This window comes from Melozone crissalis, unplaced genomic scaffold, assembly GCF_028551555.1.
Source record: "Melozone crissalis strain CALT ecotype California unplaced genomic scaffold, PUWL_Pcris_2 ptg000012l_1, whole genome shotgun sequence".
Lineage (NCBI taxonomy): Eukaryota > Metazoa > Chordata > Aves > Passeriformes > Passerellidae > Melozone > Melozone crissalis.
This window is the reverse complement of record NW_026535790.1, coordinates 9,167,334-9,185,649: the sequence shown is the minus strand read 5'-3', so window position 1 is coordinate 9,185,649 and position 18,316 is coordinate 9,167,334. Positions and strand designations below refer to the sequence as shown.

General features: G+C 45.2%; 2 protein-coding genes across 2 annotated transcripts; one reads left to right on the top strand and one right to left on the bottom strand.

The window, feature by feature from the left end:
• Nucleotides 1-1,935: 1,935 nt before the first annotated feature.
• Nucleotides 1,936-6,583, bottom strand: ANKS4B (ankyrin repeat and sterile alpha motif domain containing 4B). The gene is made up of 2 exons (XM_054271131.1): nucleotides 6,420-6,583; nucleotides 1,936-3,010 (listed from the first exon to the last, which is right to left on the bottom strand). The coding sequence occupies exons 1-2, from the start codon at nucleotides 6,581-6,583 to the stop codon at nucleotides 1,936-1,938; spliced, it is 1,239 nt and encodes a 412-aa protein (XP_054127106.1).
• A 3,618-nt stretch (nucleotides 6,584-10,201) lies between these two features.
• ZP2 (zona pellucida glycoprotein 2) lies at nucleotides 10,202-15,936 on the top strand. Its single transcript, XM_054271176.1, has 18 exons — nucleotides 10,202-10,242; nucleotides 10,319-10,392; nucleotides 10,564-10,647; nucleotides 10,723-10,817; nucleotides 11,592-11,750; nucleotides 12,074-12,118; nucleotides 12,347-12,511; nucleotides 12,938-13,034; nucleotides 13,117-13,298; nucleotides 13,705-13,834; nucleotides 13,973-14,154; nucleotides 14,231-14,322; nucleotides 14,408-14,532; nucleotides 14,776-14,965; nucleotides 15,219-15,354; nucleotides 15,441-15,537; nucleotides 15,624-15,710; nucleotides 15,800-15,936. Exons 1-18 carry the CDS (start codon nucleotides 10,202-10,204, stop codon nucleotides 15,934-15,936), a joined length of 2,118 nt encoding a protein of 705 aa, XP_054127151.1.
• Nucleotides 15,937-18,316: the final 2,380 nt, after the last annotated feature.

Below are 18,316 nucleotides of genomic sequence, written 5' to 3'. Positions count from 1 at the left end.
TTCCTTCTCTTACAAACTAATGGATCATGAAATTGTGTAACTTGCATTTATATTAAAATTAAATAGATACTGCTGTTTGTCTTTGACGCTCATTTTGTTGTCCATTTCTTTTCTAGTTTGTGGTTGATTTATTTGATGACAAGAAAGAAAGTATTCAAGTTGTTGCAGTGACTGCTCTCTCAATAAATGTGATCACTGAATGTAAATGGAAGAAATAGGGAGTTCTCTGTTCCTCTGTGATATTCAGATTTTCAGTTGTCCTATGCTGCACATTTTCTGAATGTCTGTTCAGTGCAGCGTATTAAATCCTTAAGAAGGAGAACCTTGTACTTGGTGGAGCTGTGCTTGTGTGAGATTGCCTGGGTGTATGGTTTGGGTTTGGGTTCTGCTCTAGGATTGCACATGTGGCACATAAAATCTCTCCAGCTGAACTGAAAGGAGTCACAGCTGGGCTTCCAGTGCTCCCAGGCTCTAAAGGAAACAAAGAGATTGATAAAATCTGAAAAGAGCAAAGCACATGAGTGCAAAAAGCCATCATGGAAGGTTGCACAGAACAGGACTTTGATGTGATTGCTTAATAAAAGAACATATCAACCTTCTGTGTGCAGGAATCCAAGCAGGGAAGAATGCAGTATAAAGTCCATCCAATAAAAGATATTATAATATACAAATCACAGTCACAAAATGATGTGGAAAGAATGAACATTAAAAAACCAGATCATTAACCAGGATTAGCATCCACAAATGCAGCAGAGCCCTAAGGAAAAAAATCATAGCTGGCTAATGGAAAGATATAAAAAGAGCTTTAAAGATAAATGTTCTGCTAGTGAATGTGCTTGCAAAATCTGTGATTTTAGCCAGAGCATGGCTGCTAAAAGCACTTTATTAGATTCACAAAGCTCAACAGGAGTGCTTAATTTATATCTAATAGTGCTGGCTTCCCAGGGGAACTGGGGAACCCTGCTGTGAATGCCTCCAGATAGAGTGGGAAGAGCAGGAGCTTCCACAGCGGCACAACTCCTTTTCTTTTTTTATTTTTATGAGCTGTGTGTGATGCACAGCTCTCAGGCTAAGGTTGACAACAACCCACAGAAAATGGTGTGGGATATGAATCCTCATTTCTGGGACTTTGCATGGAAAATGCAGCCTATAGGAACCAAGCTGGGGATATACCAAAATAGATCCAAGATTTTGAAAGTTAAACCTCAGTTTCTTGCAGTTAAAAGTATTGCAGCCTCGATGACATTTAGGACATAATGGGTGCTGGCAATTGGATCCAGTCTAATGAGACAAGAAAGGAATATTCAACTCACACTGAACATCTCTTGGGAAGCTACTTCGTGTATTTTTAAATTATTGTCAATACAGAAGTAAAAACTTTACTGACAAATATATGAAACTTACAGTGAATTAGTCTTATTTACATTAATTCAGAGGTGATTAGAGTCAATAAATCAGAGCTGAAATCAAGATTCAGATTCCTTTCCTAACATACACCAGTACTAGGAAGAGAGGTTTTACTGATCCTTCAGAAGCAAATGGAGAAAACTCAAAGCTCTCAGGCTCTGAGAATGCTCTTTGCATTGTGGTTTTGGAGAAGAAAGGAAGGGCTTTATTAAGGAATGCAGCTGGCCTGGCCTTCACTGGTATTTGAAATTATCTGGACCAAAAGAAATCCAATCCACATAAACAGTTCAGGGAGAGAAAGCTTTTTGGTTTTTAACTTCACATTTTTGCTTTTTGGCAGAATATACTTAATATGCTGTTCACCAGAACTACTCATCCAGAGAGAAAAAATGTTATCCCTCTGTACTTCCCAAAGCAATTGGTAACTTCTCTGCCTTTTGCTTTAGCAGACTCCTGAAAATAGTTGAACACTGGAAAAAGGGAAAATTAATGAATCAGTGTGTAGGTAACAACAACAGATATTATAATTTATAAGCAAGTATCCACAGTTTTTCCAGGGTTCTCAAGTGCCTGTTTTCTTTTATTCACAGCATTCAGGACTTTCTTTCTTGGCCCAAGCTCCATCTGAATGCTCTGTAGATCTTCATCAGAACATAGCATCAGGGCATCTAAATCAATTTTTTCCCTCATAAAGACTGGAAGAAACTCATCCAGCATCTGTGATGCCAGAAATACCTCAAGGGGTGTATTCTCTGTTTCCTCATCATCCCAAACCACTTCTTCCTCATTCCAAGGGACATCAGCGCTGTTTTCAGCATCACCTTCCCTGCCGTTCTCAGCGCTTTCCTGCTGAAAGAGTTCACTGGCTATTGTATCTCTTATACCTTCTTTCTCAGAAGACACAGTTTCAGGATTTACCTCTGCAGCCAAATTCCTTCCAAATACAATCTTGCCAAGACCTGGCCGCTGAAAAATGGAGAACTCACTGTCATTACCGGCATGGTTTTTCTCTCCAAGGTCATTCAGTAGTTCATCCTCCTCTTTCTCATCAAACAAATGCATCACACTTTTCCTACCCATATCATCCTCTTGGTCATTCCTTTGTGTTTCCTGTCTTCTTGTGCTGTCAGTTGTCCTTTTTGTCTTGAGTTTCAAGGTATCTTTCAGGTTTTTGGTTAAAGTACTTGTGGCATTTGAAGTAAATAGCCCAGGCAACTTTACCCTGGAGTGCGTTCCTTTGGAAGAATTCACCGTGCCAACCTTTTCTTTAATATAATTCCTGTTCATTTCCTGCTGGTGTTTCTCCTGGCGCTTCTCACACTCCTTGATTTGTCTCTCCACATTCCTCTGGGCCTGTGCCTTTTGTTTGGAGACCTTCTTTGGGTTCAGCAGGTTCTGCTCGGTGGCAGCCCTGTCCAGGATCTGCACGCACTCCCTGCGGTCCCTGCTGGCAGCTGCCTCCAGCGGGGTGCGCAGGTCGTTGTCCAGAGCAAAGATGTTGGCCCCGAAGTTCACCAGAAAGGAGACACAGTGGATGTGGCCATTGCAGGCAGCGTGGTGCAGGGGCGTGTTCCCCCAGATGTCACACTTGTCAGGGTCACCCCTGCCAGGGAAAACAGCACACAGTGAGCAGGGTACCCACACTGAGCTCTGACACCAAACGTGTCACTGTGCTCTGCTCTGAGGAGAACAGCCCAGGGACAGTGGCTCAGCTTGGCCCCAGCTGCTAGAACAGGGCTGCACCCCCTGGCACAAGCCCTGAGTGTGGATCTGTGTGTGTGCCACGAGCTCTCATTCCTGCCCTGAGTGTGGCTGTGTGTGACATGAGCTTTAATTCCTGCCCTGAATGTGCCGTGAGCTCTCATTCCTCATTCCTGCCCTGAGTGTGGATCTGTGTGTGTGCCATGAGCTCTCATTCCTGCCCTGAGTGTGTGCCATGAGCTCTCATTCCTGCCCTGAGTGTGTGCCATGAGCTCTAATTCTGCCCTGAGTGTTTCTGTGTGTGTGCCATGAGCTCTAATTCTGCCCTGAATGTGCCACGAGCTCCCAGGGCTGTCTGTGGCTGCATCTCCCCATAAGGGAGCCAGGGCATTTCCTTTCTCATCCCAGGGTCTGGCAACCAAAAGCGGGCTCAAGCTTTGACTTATTCTCACTGGAATTACTGGCAAAATTATTTCAAGAACATTTCCATGGAATATTTTAAAGGGGTCTTGGTGATTTGTTCCTTTTGCATGTCAAATAAAGGGCAATATCAGAAGGTTTCCTCACTGGCCACAGTGATAGACACTTAATGAGTTCCTGCAGTAACTTTTTAGGTAGGTAATAGGTAAATGATCCAGAGTAAAGCCCTGATTACCCATTTGTCTCCATTGGTATTAGTTTAAGCCCAGATAGATGCCATTGTTTGTCATCTCCTTTGTTCTCTGTAAGCTGCTTTTACTCATGGTGGTTTGAAAGGCTGAAGTTCATTTGAAAATAAAATGCCACATTTTTCAAATGAATTTAAAGCCAGTGAAAAGTATTGCTTGATTTTTAACTCTTGCACTGACTTCACACTGAACTGCTGCCTGCAGACAAGAATCAGCTTCAATATTTAGATACATATTTGGCAAGGTCAGCCTTGGCAATGTTCAGAACAAAGCTTGTGTCCTCTTGTGACCAAACAACAGGGTGGCCACAGAAGCCCAAAATCTTTGTTGACTTCAAAGCCAGGGATCAGATTTGCAAGGAAAATTTCTACTCTTGGGAGTTCAAGCATTTCAATGACTCCGAGCTGTACTGTGGAAGACATGGTACATCCTGTCCCAAAATGTCCTCCAGGCATCATTTCTGCCTTTGGGGCTCTGCAGCAAAGCACTGCCAGGTTTGCTGGGGGTCAGATCTGGGCACAGCCAGGCAGGGCTGAGCTCAGGGGTCCAGCAGAGCCGGCTTTGCTCAGGCTTGGCCACGAGGAGGTGGCAGCTGAGGATCAGAGTTTCTCCTCTCAGACATGTGGCAGCCATGTGTTCATATTTCTTTGGCTGTGCCGTGGGGAGCTGCCTGGCTGTGCCTGGGCGTGCTGGGCTCCTCAGTTCCCACATTTGTGATCTGCCTGGGCACCCTGAGCTGGGGAGGGCTGGGTCATGCATCCCCTTCAGAGCTGGTTGTGGTCTCTGCTGCCCCTGGAACCTGCCAGCCTCTGAGCCTCAAACAATTGACAAACTCCAGGGGCTGCTCCCAGCTCAGGGGGACTTTGCACAAGGTTTGACATCTACTCTGGCTTCTCATGCTCCCTGCTTGCCCAAGGAAAAGGCTCACACAAAACAAAGCAGATTCTGCTATTTGGTCTTGCCTTTATTCATGTACCTGCAAGGCAAGCAGAGAAATTGTCTCCTGATGCCTGGGAAGATAAATTATTTCAAGATGAAAAGGGTTTATTGCTAAATTTCCAAGGGCTAAAGCTTGAGAGTCCTAAAATCTGTAACCACTCTAAAGAAAATTGCCCTGGACCTCAGAGCCTCTTTCAGGAAACCTCTTCAAGAAAAGGATGAATTTGTTAAAAATAATTAAAATACTTTCTCACAAGAAAACATTAACTGACTGAAGAACAGCTCAAATATCTTCTAAAACTCAGCTTCTCCCCAAAAACACAATGAGAATGCAGCCATACCTCTGACAGACACATCTTCCTGATTGTGTCAAGAAATCTTAGATTAAAATAGAGGTAAACACATATGTTTGAAGATTTTGAGGCGATACTGTTCCAAAGCTGTCCTCTACCAAGAAAAAGACTTAGAAATACACAAAATAACAAAAATACAGAAATTTTGATCTTTGTGTTATCTGCTGTGATTTCTTTCAGTTTATGTGGGAGGAGATGTATTTTTCACTCAAACTTTGAAAAAAAAATATTTCTATTTGTTCCTTATCTAGTTGTTCTGGCTTGCAGGTGTTCAGGGACAAACATTATTGACAGGTATTTCCTGGGAGCTGCCTTAATTGCACAAGTTGAAAACCTGTCAATCTATTTTTGCCTCTCCTGAGGACACAGCAACAACCACGCAGTCCAAAGGTCTTTTTCATTGTGATACCACAGCCACACCTGAGCCCAATGAGCTATAAAGCAAATCTATGAAAAAAAAAAAAATTCAACTCAATTTTTAATAAAAGAAAACTCAGATACATCCAAATAGTTATTCAGCTGTTCCCTGCAATCTGTTCACTGTTATGGAAAAGAACATTTTATTAACTCTATCTCTACACAACAGCAGATTTTATTTAATTAGATGTTGTTACAGAACCACAGCTTAAAAGGTAGGCTCTGAGCAATAGAATACTGATGGTGGAGAGTTAATTACCACTTCAATAAGACATTCTAACCATGTAAGACATTTAAATGATTCAGACATTTTATTACTAGAAAATAAATCTGTAGAAAACCTTCCTTTCTTTTTTTTTTTCTTTTTTTTTTTTCTGGTTTACAAGGGTCCTATCACGGCTTCTGAATCAGTATTCTCCATTTTAACCTGATGGTGGTTGTTAAAAAAGCATAGAAATAACCATTTTAGATGTTACTGCCTCAAGGCTGTCTGTTGTGAGTCACCTCTGGACAGCATTAAATCTTCACAAGTGCCTACTAACTGCACTTTGGAAGCAAATGGGAGATATCTTTTTGCTGAAATTGTTTCAAATTAGGAATTTCTCTATGAATCTTGTCTCAAGATGTCCTCAAAGGCTGTTGGTAACCTCCTCCAGTGAGGAAGGAAAGGTGCCAGGGCCCTGCAGGACCCACCGTGCTCCTGTGGATGCTGATTTGCTTTCACTGACAGACACCTGAAGGGCTCCTCACCCCCTGTCTGAGATACAACAGAGACCTCCCTGCAGGCTCTGGACCTAAACCACTGCCACTAAAGAAACAGTTCTTGGCAATGCCTTAAAGGAATTCCTGTGATTTTCGGCCTTTTGGGCCGGAGGTCATCAGGGCCTTAGAAACACGAGGCAGGAATTGCAGTTTTGGGGCTGGCTGAACTTACCCCCTCCTGCAAATGACTTCCAGAGCTTCCAGGTACCCGTGGTAGGCTGCCAGGAGGGTGGGAGTCATCCCATCTTCATTTGAAGTGTTGAGGTCTTTCTTGGTGGCCTCTTTCAGCAGGTCCACGTTGCCGTCGGCCGCTGCTTTGTGGTACCTGCTCGACATTTTCAGCAGCTCGCAAAGCAGCTCCTGAGCAATATCCAGGCTGCACAGTCACTCTTCCATCACAGGAGAGCTCATTAATGATTACAAGCTGAGACATCCCTGTGAGGAGGGGAATGGGGAGGCAAAGTTCATCCCTGCAGGCTCTTTGTCTGGAGCTGTGGGTGGGGAATGCTTTCATTTCCTGGAAGGTGGCTCTGCCATGTTCAGTTTGTTGCATAACTGACTCCTTAGAGAGGGGATCCAGGCATCTTCTCTGTGTCTTTGCCTGACTGTTCTGTGGGAATTGCAAAAGGACTTCCAAAATAACCTTCTGAAGGCCATGACTGTCAGTGTGACCAGGTTTCACCGCAAGGAATAAAGTATCCCTGAGTTTGATGGGAGGGAAGCAGGAGCAGTTACCTTTCCTGGTGAAGCCATTTGTACCCATCTTTTACTGAGATGCTGTATTTGAAAACAAGTCCCTCCCCTGCCAAAGCAAGCACTTCCATGGAACCATTTTGTGTCCCCAGACTGGAAATGATGCACAGGGTGATGTTTGGATAAAACCCCCAACAGCTCTGCAAATCACAGCTGTGTGAGTTACATTTCATCAGGAGATCTTCAGGAAATTGGCAAATATAAAAGTCTTCTGACAGGTATTGTAATCTCTGTTTAGACACAGAAATGTGCAGGATTTCCTCAGGATACCACAGGGAATTCCAGAAAAGGAAACATGATGGGTCTGCACCCACTGCCCCAGCTGGGCACTGTGGTCCTTGCCTGGGAACAGATGGGTCCATTTCCCATCACAAATAAAGATTTCTTGATTTAGAAGTCACTTCCCCTGAGTTCAGTGGCATTAAGGGCTACCTCTACAACCAGAAACTTATTGAATTAGACTAATTCTAACTTAAAGTTCAAAAGAATTACTAAAAAGAGCAAGCCATATAAAAAGCCAGTTTTCAGACAGCAGCTGAGAAGTTGGTAAGAGGCTACTGCAGCTTCCTGCAGTGCTGTGAGCTCAGGGTTCTCCTGGCCACATTCACAAGAGCTGCCACATAAACATCACTTTTTGCCAAGCTGTTTTCTGTGACTCACTGAATTAACCTGGATCTCAGAGACTCTACCCTCAGTAATTAGCAGTGGGGTTTTGTTGCTTGTTGTGCCCCCATTAGAGAATCACAAACCAGCTCCTTGCTCAGAGTTGGTGCAATCCCCAAATGGAATTCTGCCACCTCATTTACATCCCATAATTCTGCCCCTGTGACACACCAGAGACCTCTCAAAATGGGCTTTCTCTCTTCATTATTTTCTCAGACAGGCACTGAAGAGCTAGCTCTTCAGGAATGAACTTGTACCAACCTTTTTCTTCCCATGAGGACAAGGAGAGCCAGTGGCAGGTTTGGACCTTTGAATAAACAGCTTCAGGCCAGGGGAAAGCCAAGCTCTGGTTGTCATTTGTGTCACCCAGACTGTCCCTGGTGCTGTCCTGCCCTCCCAGGGCAGTCAGGATGGGCTGTGCCTCACCCAGGCCAGTGTCCATCCCCACTTTAGAAGACAGTTTTACTCTCAGGTTCCCTGCACTGCATTAATATTTCTCTAATAAAAAAATGCAGCCATTTATTCTGTTTCTATTTAACCAGGCTCAGCACAGAGCTAAATTTACAGCTACAAGAAAACCTAGCTGTTGCAGAACAAAGATAGGTAATACATGTATATATATATATATATATATATATATAAGATCAGCTGTTTATTAATGCCTTTGAATTTTATTTCTTTTACTTGGCCTTTTTTCAGGGGTAAAATGATCACCATTCACATACTGCATATACCACCAGTGCCTGATAGGAGAGAGGAAACATGATACACTCATGAAAAGTGATTTGGTGGCAGAAGGGTCCTTTTAATTTTCAAGATCCTTAGTTTTTACTACAGAAGTACCTTAACTTGCTTTTCTCTTAATTAATGCAGCACACAAAGTGTTGATCTCAGAGTGATTTTTGCCATTAGCATCTGAAAATATTGATTTTAAACTTACCCGGTACAATGCTAAGTGGGAAACTATTGCTGCAAGTTTTAATTAGAGGTGAAGCAAAACCCATGTCAGTTGGGGAGAAGCTGCAGGACTTTGCCAGCTTTATTATTATTTCTGACATAAAAGTGGGCATCACAAAAAAAGAAAGAAAAAAGAAAAGACCAAACAAAATCTTCATCTGTTTCTAAACTCCTAGTACTTGTTCATTGTTGTCCCATCCAAAAACCTCAACTTGAAATGGAATAAATGATTCAACATCAAATGAGGTAAATTTCTCAGCCTGAATGGAAATTATTCTTTTGAGACTAAAGCTCAAAATTGGGAACTTTTAAAACTCCCTGGATAGTTAGAATGAAGCTTTTCTTTCTGTGTGTGAAAAGAACTTCAGAACCATTCTACTTCCAATTGAAATGTCTTACCAGGCCCATGAGAAACTCTGTTGTGATGCTACATGGTGTTGTAAACTAATGGATTATTTAACCAGCAGCTTTGATTTGGTTTTGGATTTCACTGTATATATGGTTATACTCTATTTATTTGAGAACTGTCTCAATTAAAATATTGCCAGTTAAACAAACTATTTAGATTGAAAGGCTGCAGCACCACCAGTTAGGTTGCTGAAGATAACTTGGAGCATAAACCTGCACAGTGATGTCGTTGTGCCATCTGTTTTGCATGAGGTGTTTCCCAGCACAACATTTCCTCATTGCAACTTTTAAAAGCACCAAATGTGGTATGGTAAAGGCCATGCAAGGGGAGGCAAGGAAGGCTCTGCTGGCCTAATGAGATCTTTGGAGCTAATGGGCTCAGAGAAGAATGGAATTAGTCACACTGGGTAATCGTGGCTACACAATTCAGAGAGGATGACAACATTTAAAACAAAAGTAAGAGTTTATTTCTTCACTTCTTAGGGAGGCAAAACTTCTGTGCCCCAGGACACGCTGCTGCTGGATGTCCTCTTGAGCAGCCAGTTCCCACACCAGGCTGAGGGTCACTTCTGCCAGGCTCAGTGTGACACCAACCTGATGTGATTGCTGCTCTGCTCTGGGTCCAAGGGCATCCCCTGCAGAGCCTGCACACAGCAGGGCTGGGAGCAGTGACATTATCTATTGTATCACAGGGACTTCTGCAGTTTTTGCTGTGAGTGCTCAAAAGTAGAAGTCCTGACCTGGCATTCAGGCTCTTTGCTTTGTTAAAACATTTTCCTTGGTTTCAGGGATCTCTTCCCCATGGTATCTTCACCAGTGCTTCAAAAGCCACGTTGAGCTCGTTGGTGTCTCAAATGCTGTCATGCTGGCACAGAAAACTCCATTAAAAAAATTACTGCCAAAACAGACATGCATTTTTCCATGAACTATCTAGCATGGGAATAAAGGGAATACATTATCAGAGCAAGAAAAGGATGCCTTCAAAATAGAGCAACCCCTGTTAAAGACTCAATATTACCTTAAGGTCTCCTGTGAGCCCCCCACTCAAGGAGCATCAGGTGCAAGTGCTCTGTTCCCTGGGCAGCAGAGAGGTGGCACCTGTGTGAGCCAGACCCAGGGCCTATAAAACCCTCCCTGAGCAGCCACAGGCCAAGCTTGTGGTGCCCTGAGGAGATGGGGTCTGAGCAGCAGTGCTGGAGCACCTCAAGGATGTGGTGAGTGTGGTTTGGGGTACAAGGGGAGCTGGATCCTTTCCTTGCTGCTCTCTCATTGATTTTCTTTTCCTTGCAGGTTGCTGCTCCTGTTTGGATTTTTGCTGTGCTTAGCCCCTTGTGCTGATGGCCTGGGGGTCCAGGATCTCTTGGGTAATGTGCTCTTTCTGGGCTGGCTGTGGCGGGGATGTGGGTTTGGGCTTGCCTGGAGCTGCTTCCCTCTGCCTTGGCATGGGAGGGCTCTGGAGGGTGCCAGGCTGGGGCTTGCAGGGTGTGTGCCCCCAGGAGGGTCTGCTGGAGCTCATGGTGGCCTTTGCTCTGCAGAGAATGTGACCTGCCATAGGCATGGGATGGAAGTGGAGTTTTCCAGAGAGCTTAGCAACTCCTCCTGGCATGTGTGTGTTGTTGGTATGTACTGCTGCTGCCCTGGCCCTTCTGCTGACACCTGCCTGCTGCAGGGCTAACCTTCCCCATCCCTCCTAGATGTGAGAGGTGAGGAGATCCTGTCCTGTGAGCACACTGTGGATTATGAGAGGCTGACACTCAGTGTCCTGTTTGTCAACTGCACCAGCCTGCAGGTAAGGGGGCCTTCATCCTGGGAAGCTGCTGTGATGGAGTTAGAGGTTTAATTTTTTTCCCTGGACAGGACTGGGTCTAATAGTGTTTCTAATTTTCCTCAAGACTGAGGATACTTACACTTCTGATAATCTGAAACTTTTATAGAAGAACACTTCATGCCAAAAATGAAAAAGAAAGCCAAACCCGAAGCTACTGAAATTCTTATTGTTTCAACTATGCATTAAATCCCTCAGCCTGTCATAAATGTTTTGCTCTTCTGTAGAGGACTTGATTTACTTGACAGGTTTTCTTGTAGGGAGATGGACCATGTTCAAGAGTTTCAGAGCACCAATCTATTTAAAATGTATTGACAGATAATTAACACCATATGCTGATCATAGCTGTTGAGGTAGGGTAGTCAGTGGGTGGCCAGAACCAGATGCTTTACTTGTATCCGTTGCTTTTAAGTGTTTGAAATACCACAGGACTCTGTTCTGCTGTTTATTAGCTTAGTTCTTTTGTACAGCTGACTCTCTGGCACTATATCCTGCTACTCCTTGGAGGTTTTTTTTTGACTTCTGCAGTTATCTTTGTATCTTCTGCTCTAACCCTGTGCCCCCCTGCTTTCCTGAAGAGCTCATCCTTTTCCTTTGGGCTATTCAAACAAGTCACCTTGTCCTGGTGCAAACACCTAAACCAGCTCTGGAGTTGGAGTTCAGGCTCAATGGCTTTTAGTGCCCTCATGCTGCAGTGATTTCTGCAGCCTCTTGCTAATTCGTGTCTCTTGTCTGTAGCATGGTCAGCACCAGCTCTGGCTGAAGCTGATGGTGAATGACACAATGGGAGAGGAGACCAATATCACCTACAGCACTCACTGTGACAGCATTCCTGTAGATGAAGTCACTGCTCCTGTGTTTGTTGGTGTTACAAACTGCACCAAAGACTTCATGGCAGTAAGTAGAGGGGTGGGAGTGCTTTAGGTCCTGCTCTGAGGCTTCCAAAGCAGGGTGGCTGTCTCCTGGAGTTGTGTCTGGGATCTGGGGAAAGCTCCAGTGAGCTGCAAGGAGCTCTCTTGGCTGCAGGTTCACTTTGGCTTGGCTGCTGGCTCTTTGGAGAGCTGGTTTACAAATGTCGTTAATGATGCACCCAGTCTGGCTCCAGTCCTGTTGCAGGGGAAGCTGATGCTGGCAGCTTACTTTGGGAAGCTGTAGTGGAGATTTTGCTGTGTGGCTACTGCCCTGCAAGTTCCTGCAGTCTAATTCTCATTGTGTTTCAGGTTACCTTCCCAGGACTCATTTCAAGTCTCAGTGATGAGCACAAGGTATGTTCCTTCCACCCTGTGAAGGGAGCTGGGGGGGAGTGCCTGGGGTTTTGGGATAAGCTCCAAGTTTGGGCAGGGACCTCTCTGATGGACTTGCATCTTGTTGGGAAGCTTAGTTCTGCCCTGTCAATATAGGGTTGAATGTAAAGCCGGGGAGGTGGCAGCCCTGCAGAGAGAAAATCCAATGCCTTGATTTTCTTCTGTGCCTTTTGATTTCATGCTTTGCAGCTTCCAGCAACTCCAATGCCCTGGAATCTGTCAGTTGATGATGGAACCAGAGTATATCAGCTGAGCCTGGGGCAAGCAATGCAGCAAGGCTATAACTTTCTAGTTGATGGCCACAACCTGATCTTTCAGGTGGCCTTTGCTGCCACTGGAGTTGTGTCCTACAAGGTATGTGAATGGAGAACCAGCACTGAGGAGTTACCCAGCCCCTGTTTGGGCAGCACTGTCTCCCCCCTGTAGACCTGGGGAAAGCATTGTCAGGCCAGGGCCAGAGCTGATGTCAGGCTGATGCACTGCTGGGCTGAGCTGGTGTGGGCAAAGCTGTCACTGAACTGCCTGGCACAAGGATTTGGGAAGGCATAGTGAGTGGGAATCTCCAGAAGCAGAATTCCGGCTACAGCCAGTCCTGGGAACATCTGAGTGGCAGACATCTGACTGGCAGTCTCATGATCAGTAGCTGTTTTTAGAAAGGGTGAGGTGGGAAGAAGCTGCTGCTGCAGACCTGAACCTGATGCAGTGTGTGGCCCTCTGGGGTTGGTCCTGTGATGGATCAGAGCTGAGCACTGTCTAATAGAGCTCCATCTTCTTTGTCAGCTCAATGACAAGGTGCTCTACACTGTGGCATTCAAACTCATGTATGGCCCTCCTGAGCTTAGGCTGACTGTGGAATCAAGGATGCTTTGTGCTCCAGGTAATGCAAGAAAAAAGCCAGAACCTGACCCCACTTTGCTCCAGGGAAAGTGATGTTATATTTATCCAAGATGTTGTTGCAGGTCCAGCAGTCTGTAATGCAACACACATGACTGTTGCCATCCCAGCCTTTCCAGGGATCCTTATGGATGTGGATGTAGAGAACAAGACCATCCCCATGGATCAGCTTCAGGAAAATGGAATCACTTTGGACACACAGAGAGGGATTAGGCTGTATATTAGCAAGAGAATCCTGAAGTCCAGGGTGAGTTTAATCCTTGCATCACAGGTGTTGGTGTGATCACACCTCCTTGATGTTTTGAGACCCACAGGCACAGTGGCTTTGACCTTGGCTAAACATCTGTTGAGTCAGTCATGCCCTGTGGCTGGCTGAGGGCAGGTGTGATTAAGATGAATGCAAACTGGCTTTGTAATAGATAGGCATCATGCAAGGTAACTTGGGCTTCCTGGAGTCTTTTGGCAAAAACAGATGGAGGTGAAAATATTCCTCTTGGAGGGGGAAAGTATTTGGCATGCCTGGAGCAGTGCAGATGAGCTTCCCCTGTGGCCAGAGTGCTCTTTGGGCTTGGCTTATTTGTTAAACAGCTCCAACAGGTGCATGAGTAAAAAAGAGTGTGACAAGAGCTCTAAGAGAATCTCTTGTCTTTCAGCTACGTGGGGAGCGCTGCTCAGGACTTCAGTACTACATGTCCTCTTTGAAACTGGCTTTTCACTTCCACGGGGAGGCTGTGGCAATGGTGATGCAGCCTGAGTGCCCCTGTGAGAAGCACACACCAATAGGTAAGTGACTGACTCCTGCAGCTCCCTCAGTGTGGCTCATTGTTACACTTTGTGTTGGATTAGTTCATCTCACCAACAGCTCCTGGCAGACAGAGCTGTCACTGACTCAATGACAACTTCTGTGAACCTCTGTTACAGCTGCTGTGTGCACCCAGGATGGCTACATGGATTTTGAAATCCTGGCTGAGAGTACCACACCACTGCTGGATTTGGATACACTCAGGCTCAGGGATCCTGTGTGCAGGCCAGCCTACAGGTCACCTCTGAATGACAGGGTTCGGTTCCACGTCCCCCTGAACGGGTGTGGGACCAGGCACTGGGTGAGTGTGGCCAGGGCTGGTGGGGTGGGATTCAGGCATAGGAAATGCCCTCACTAATGATGTCATTTACCTGCAGTTTGATGGAGAGCAGATTCATTATGAGAATGAGGTGAGGTCATCATGGGCAGGCCTTCCCCTGGGCAGGATCTCAAGGGACAGTGAACTCAGGTGTGTCTGGAAACATCTTCAGGCCCTCCAGTACTGTATTACCCACACAACAGTACATGACTTACCTGTTCCTTCCCTGTTACAGGTTAACAGTCATCTGCTCCTTCAGCAATGGTGATGCCTCCCTCACTGTAAAAGTAGACAACCTTTCTCCTCCACCTCCTTCAGTGAATCAAGGCTCCCTCTCCTTAGTTCTTCTAAGCTACCCAGGTAAAGCTGGCTCTGGGCTCAGCTGGCTGGGAAGTATCGGGAGCTTGTGGAGGGGAGGGTGCATGAGTGAACTCTTCTGGTGTATGGACTTCTGTCCTAGTGCTCTTCCTGCTCATCCATGCTGCTTGAAGCAGACACCCCAAATCTGTGGCCCTTGGATAGAGTTGCTCAACCAGCTGCAATTGAAGAGCTTGAGACCCTCTTTGCACCCTGAGTTATTTAACGTGACTCTGTCTCTTGTAGAGGACTCGTACAGGCAGCCCTACCGTGAGGATCAGTATCCCATAGTGAGGTACCTGCGCCAGCCCATCTTCCTGGAAGTTCAGGTCCTGAACCGCAATGACCCCAGCCTGCACCTGGTGCTGGATGACTGCTGGGCAACGGCCTCCCAGGAGCCAGGATCCCTGCCCCAGTGGAATATTGTTGTAGATGGGTGAGTGCCCCACCACAGAAGTGAAAGCACCTTTGGCAGAGGGTGTGGGGAGTCCTGAATTCTCCCCTGCTCCCTCTTTAGTAAGAGAGCCTTAAGTATGAGGGCCTTCTAAGGGCTGCCCTGGGATGCTGGAATTTGTAGGAAAAGGCAGCACCTCAACCTTGAACTTTAATCTGCTGCTTAAAGGAGTTGACACCAACAACCCAAATCTTTTCTACCCTGAAGTTCTGACTTGGTTTTCATTTATTGGCAGCTGTGAGTATGACCTAGACAGCTACAGGACTGTGTTCCACCCTGTGGGACGTGGTGTCAGCTATGCCAACTATCGCCAAAGGCTGGAAGTGAAGACTTTTGCTTTTGTTTCTGGTGACAAAGCCCTTTCTGGCCTGGTAGGTAACATTGGACTTGGAACAGTAGTGGGAGCAGCTGCTGTTTCAAAAGGAAGAGGTGTCTTACTCCTCTCATTCTGTCCCAGGTGTACTTCCACTGCAGCGTTCTGATCTGCCACCGTTTTCACCCAGACTCCCCATTGTGCATCCCAAGATGCCCAAGGCCATCCAGAAGCAAGAGAGGTAATGTCTGAGTGGATTTTAGGTTGCACTGATCCAAGATAACCCCTTGCACTGCAGGGCTCACCTGTGCTGTGTTTCTGTTGCAGAAAGTGGGATGGCAGCTGTGAACTCTGCTGTGGTGAGCCTGGGGGGCCCTGTCCTCCTTGTGCCAGAAGAGTGGTCTGCAGCCCGAGGTACTGAGCCAGGGGGTGCTGGGGGGTGTTGTTTGGGCTTAGTTTGTGGAGACAGATCCTCACTAACTGCCCTTCCCTTTGATTTGCAGGGAGCGCTCTCCTGAGCAAGGAGGCATGGGCTGGCATTGCAATGATTGCTGTTCTCTCTCTGGCCACAATGCTGCTATTTCTGGCTTTTCTTAAATGCCTAAAGAGAAGAGCATACATGGTAAATGTGATACATTAGTGTGCATTTCCAAATAAAATTGGAGTATTCACTTGGTGAATTCTGTCATGTATTCTCTCTCCTGCATCTAGTTATGCAAATCAACACTGCTCATTCTCTGAATGTCCCCTTACTGTACATTAGTCCTTAACAATTGCTATAATACTTAATTTCCTGAGCATCTTTGTTCTGCGACAGACTATTGCTATGCTAAATTCCTGTTGGACTTTGCAGCCAATTTCCTTTCTTGAATTGCTTATTGTTTAAAATTGTGATTCCATTTAATTGGGTTTTTATAAATCCATGTTGTGCCAGTATCTGCAGGATGAGTAGCTTCTCCAGCTGCTCTTGTAAATATGAGCCCTGCACTGTACCTGGAAAGTAAAACCTGGCTTTATTGAAATTATTTAGCAACACCCAGAACTTGTGTTGCTTTACTGTTAAAACCAAACTAAACTCCTTTGTCCTTATGGGAATCAAATCATTACAAAAGGTCTTTGGAGAAGATGTACAGTAAAGCCTCCCTTTTCTGTGTACAGCAGCCCAGAAGGATACTAGAAAAACTGAAGTGGAACAGATTTCTTGCTGCCAGAGCTGGTCTTCTAATGGCTGGAAGTTCCATTGGCCACCTAATAGGAGCACCAGACATGTGTAATTTGGGGTGACAAAGTTTCTTCCCTCAGACTGGGGGAGGGAAAGTGTGAGTACAGCTAAAGCTGTCTTGTCTGCAACACTGACAGCACTGTCTGTAGCTGTAATGCTGCCACCTGAGGTGAGGCAGCTTTTCATGCTGTTCTTATTTTGTATTTTGTACATGTTGCCTTGCATAGTCAAGGAAATGAGGCATAAAATATAATTGCATGTGACAGAGTGAAAGTGCTTTGCTGTAGTAGGAGTGTAACAGCCTTAGGTTAAACATTGTCTGGTAATTTTGTGTGAGCAGGGAGAGTGGGTATCACAAGTCCAGCTCTGTGCTCTGAGTGTGCAGTTTCAGGTCAAGTCAGTGTCCAACATGCTGTCCACAAACAGCACAGGCTGTGGGCTTGTCTGTCACAGCCCCTACTTCACTTAGGCATTATTAGTGAGCTGTTATTAATGCAATAGACTTCAGGCTGCAGTTTACAAGTATTAATGTGTATTTCATGCAAAGAGAGCATGGAGTAGAGACCATGATGAACATGGTCATTAGACCTTATGCTAGTACTTAATCAACATTATAATGATATAAAAACAGTGAAACTATGAATCTCACATTAGAGCCACTTAAATAAAAGTCAGTTTCTGTCATTGGCCTGATAGAAGTTAGGGTTGAAAGGATTACTTAAGCTACTGTCCAGCAAACAACCTGCTATACTTAAGTCTTGTTGACTTAGCACTTGGCTGGAATATGAAGTATTTCTGTAAAAGCCAGGTAAGTGGTCCTTGATGAAGAGGGTTTATGTACTTAACTGTATGTTGTACTTCACTGTATGGGCTGTTTAGCTCTTCTGACCCTAATAGGGCTGATCTTAATATTCCTTCTCCATCCTTCTTGTTCTGAAGGGTGGGGAAAAGATCTTTGTGTGTGTTCAGGTAGAAAAGTTTTCTTGTTTCTTATTGGAGTTTGAACCTTTGCTCTAGGATGGTTGGAGTTTACTAAATGTTACAGTGACATGTAAATATGCTAGTTAACATCCCAATAAGCTAAAATATTTTTTCCATATCTTACATATGTGAATCTGCAGACTTGCACTAGTGAAGGTATTTAAAATGACTCAGCTACCTTCTGAATGGGAAGCAGTAAGAGCTTTACTTTTGCTCTTTGACTTCTGTATTTTGTACTATTTTTACTGCCCGAGGAGGTGAAACAAAGAGCTTGTACATACCATCTAGGTCAAAAGGAAGGTTGTCCTTGCCTGGTTTCTGCCCCTGGCTGATATTGTTTGCCTAGGGTAAGACTTCAGATGTGGCATGTGAGAGGAGACCTGTCCTTAGTTTCTGGGGGGTGGTTAACTTTAGTTCTCTCAGGCTGGCTCATTTAATGCTCTTTAGGGACATTGCAGGGGTGCTTTGAATGAAGACCCTTAATTTAAATCAAGGAAAACACAGGATTGTGTTCCTTTTTCTGTACATAATTTACCCTGGAGTCCAGCCACATGCATTCCTTCCCTCATCCTCTGTGTGCTGCTGCCTCTGTCCCCTATTCAAGTGTTATCTGCAAAGTTTAAGTAAAGTACAAATTATTCCTTTGCTGCATTTGGGCAGAGGTTCCTCTCTTCCAACACAGGGCAGGGTGAGGTGGGCATGATGGTGCTGCACAAGAAGGCAGAGGAATTACTCAAGGAACCTGCTGCAGGTGGAGGCAGCATTGACTCTGCACCCTGAGCTCAAGCAGCTGCTTCAGGAGCCATATCACAATTGG

Excerpts from the sequence above, each read along its gene's own strand:
- ANKS4B (XM_054271131.1), bottom strand. The coding sequence starts at position 6,583 with ATGTCGAGCAGGTACCACAAAGCAGCGGCCGACGGCAACGTGGACCTG. Across the intron at positions 3,011-6,419 it reads GAAGTCATTTGCAGGAGGGG|GGGTGACCCTGACAAGTGTG; the intron begins GTAAGTTCAGCC and ends TTTCCCTGGCAG.
- ZP2 (XM_054271176.1), top strand. The coding sequence starts at position 10,202 with ATGGGGTCTGAGCAGCAGTGCTGGAGCACCTCAAGGATGTG. Across the intron at positions 10,818-11,591 it reads TCAACTGCACCAGCCTGCAG|CATGGTCAGCACCAGCTCTG; the intron begins GTAAGGGGGCCT and ends TCTTGTCTGTAG. Across the intron at positions 13,299-13,704 it reads AGAGAATCCTGAAGTCCAGG|CTACGTGGGGAGCGCTGCTC; the intron begins GTGAGTTTAATC and ends CTTGTCTTTCAG.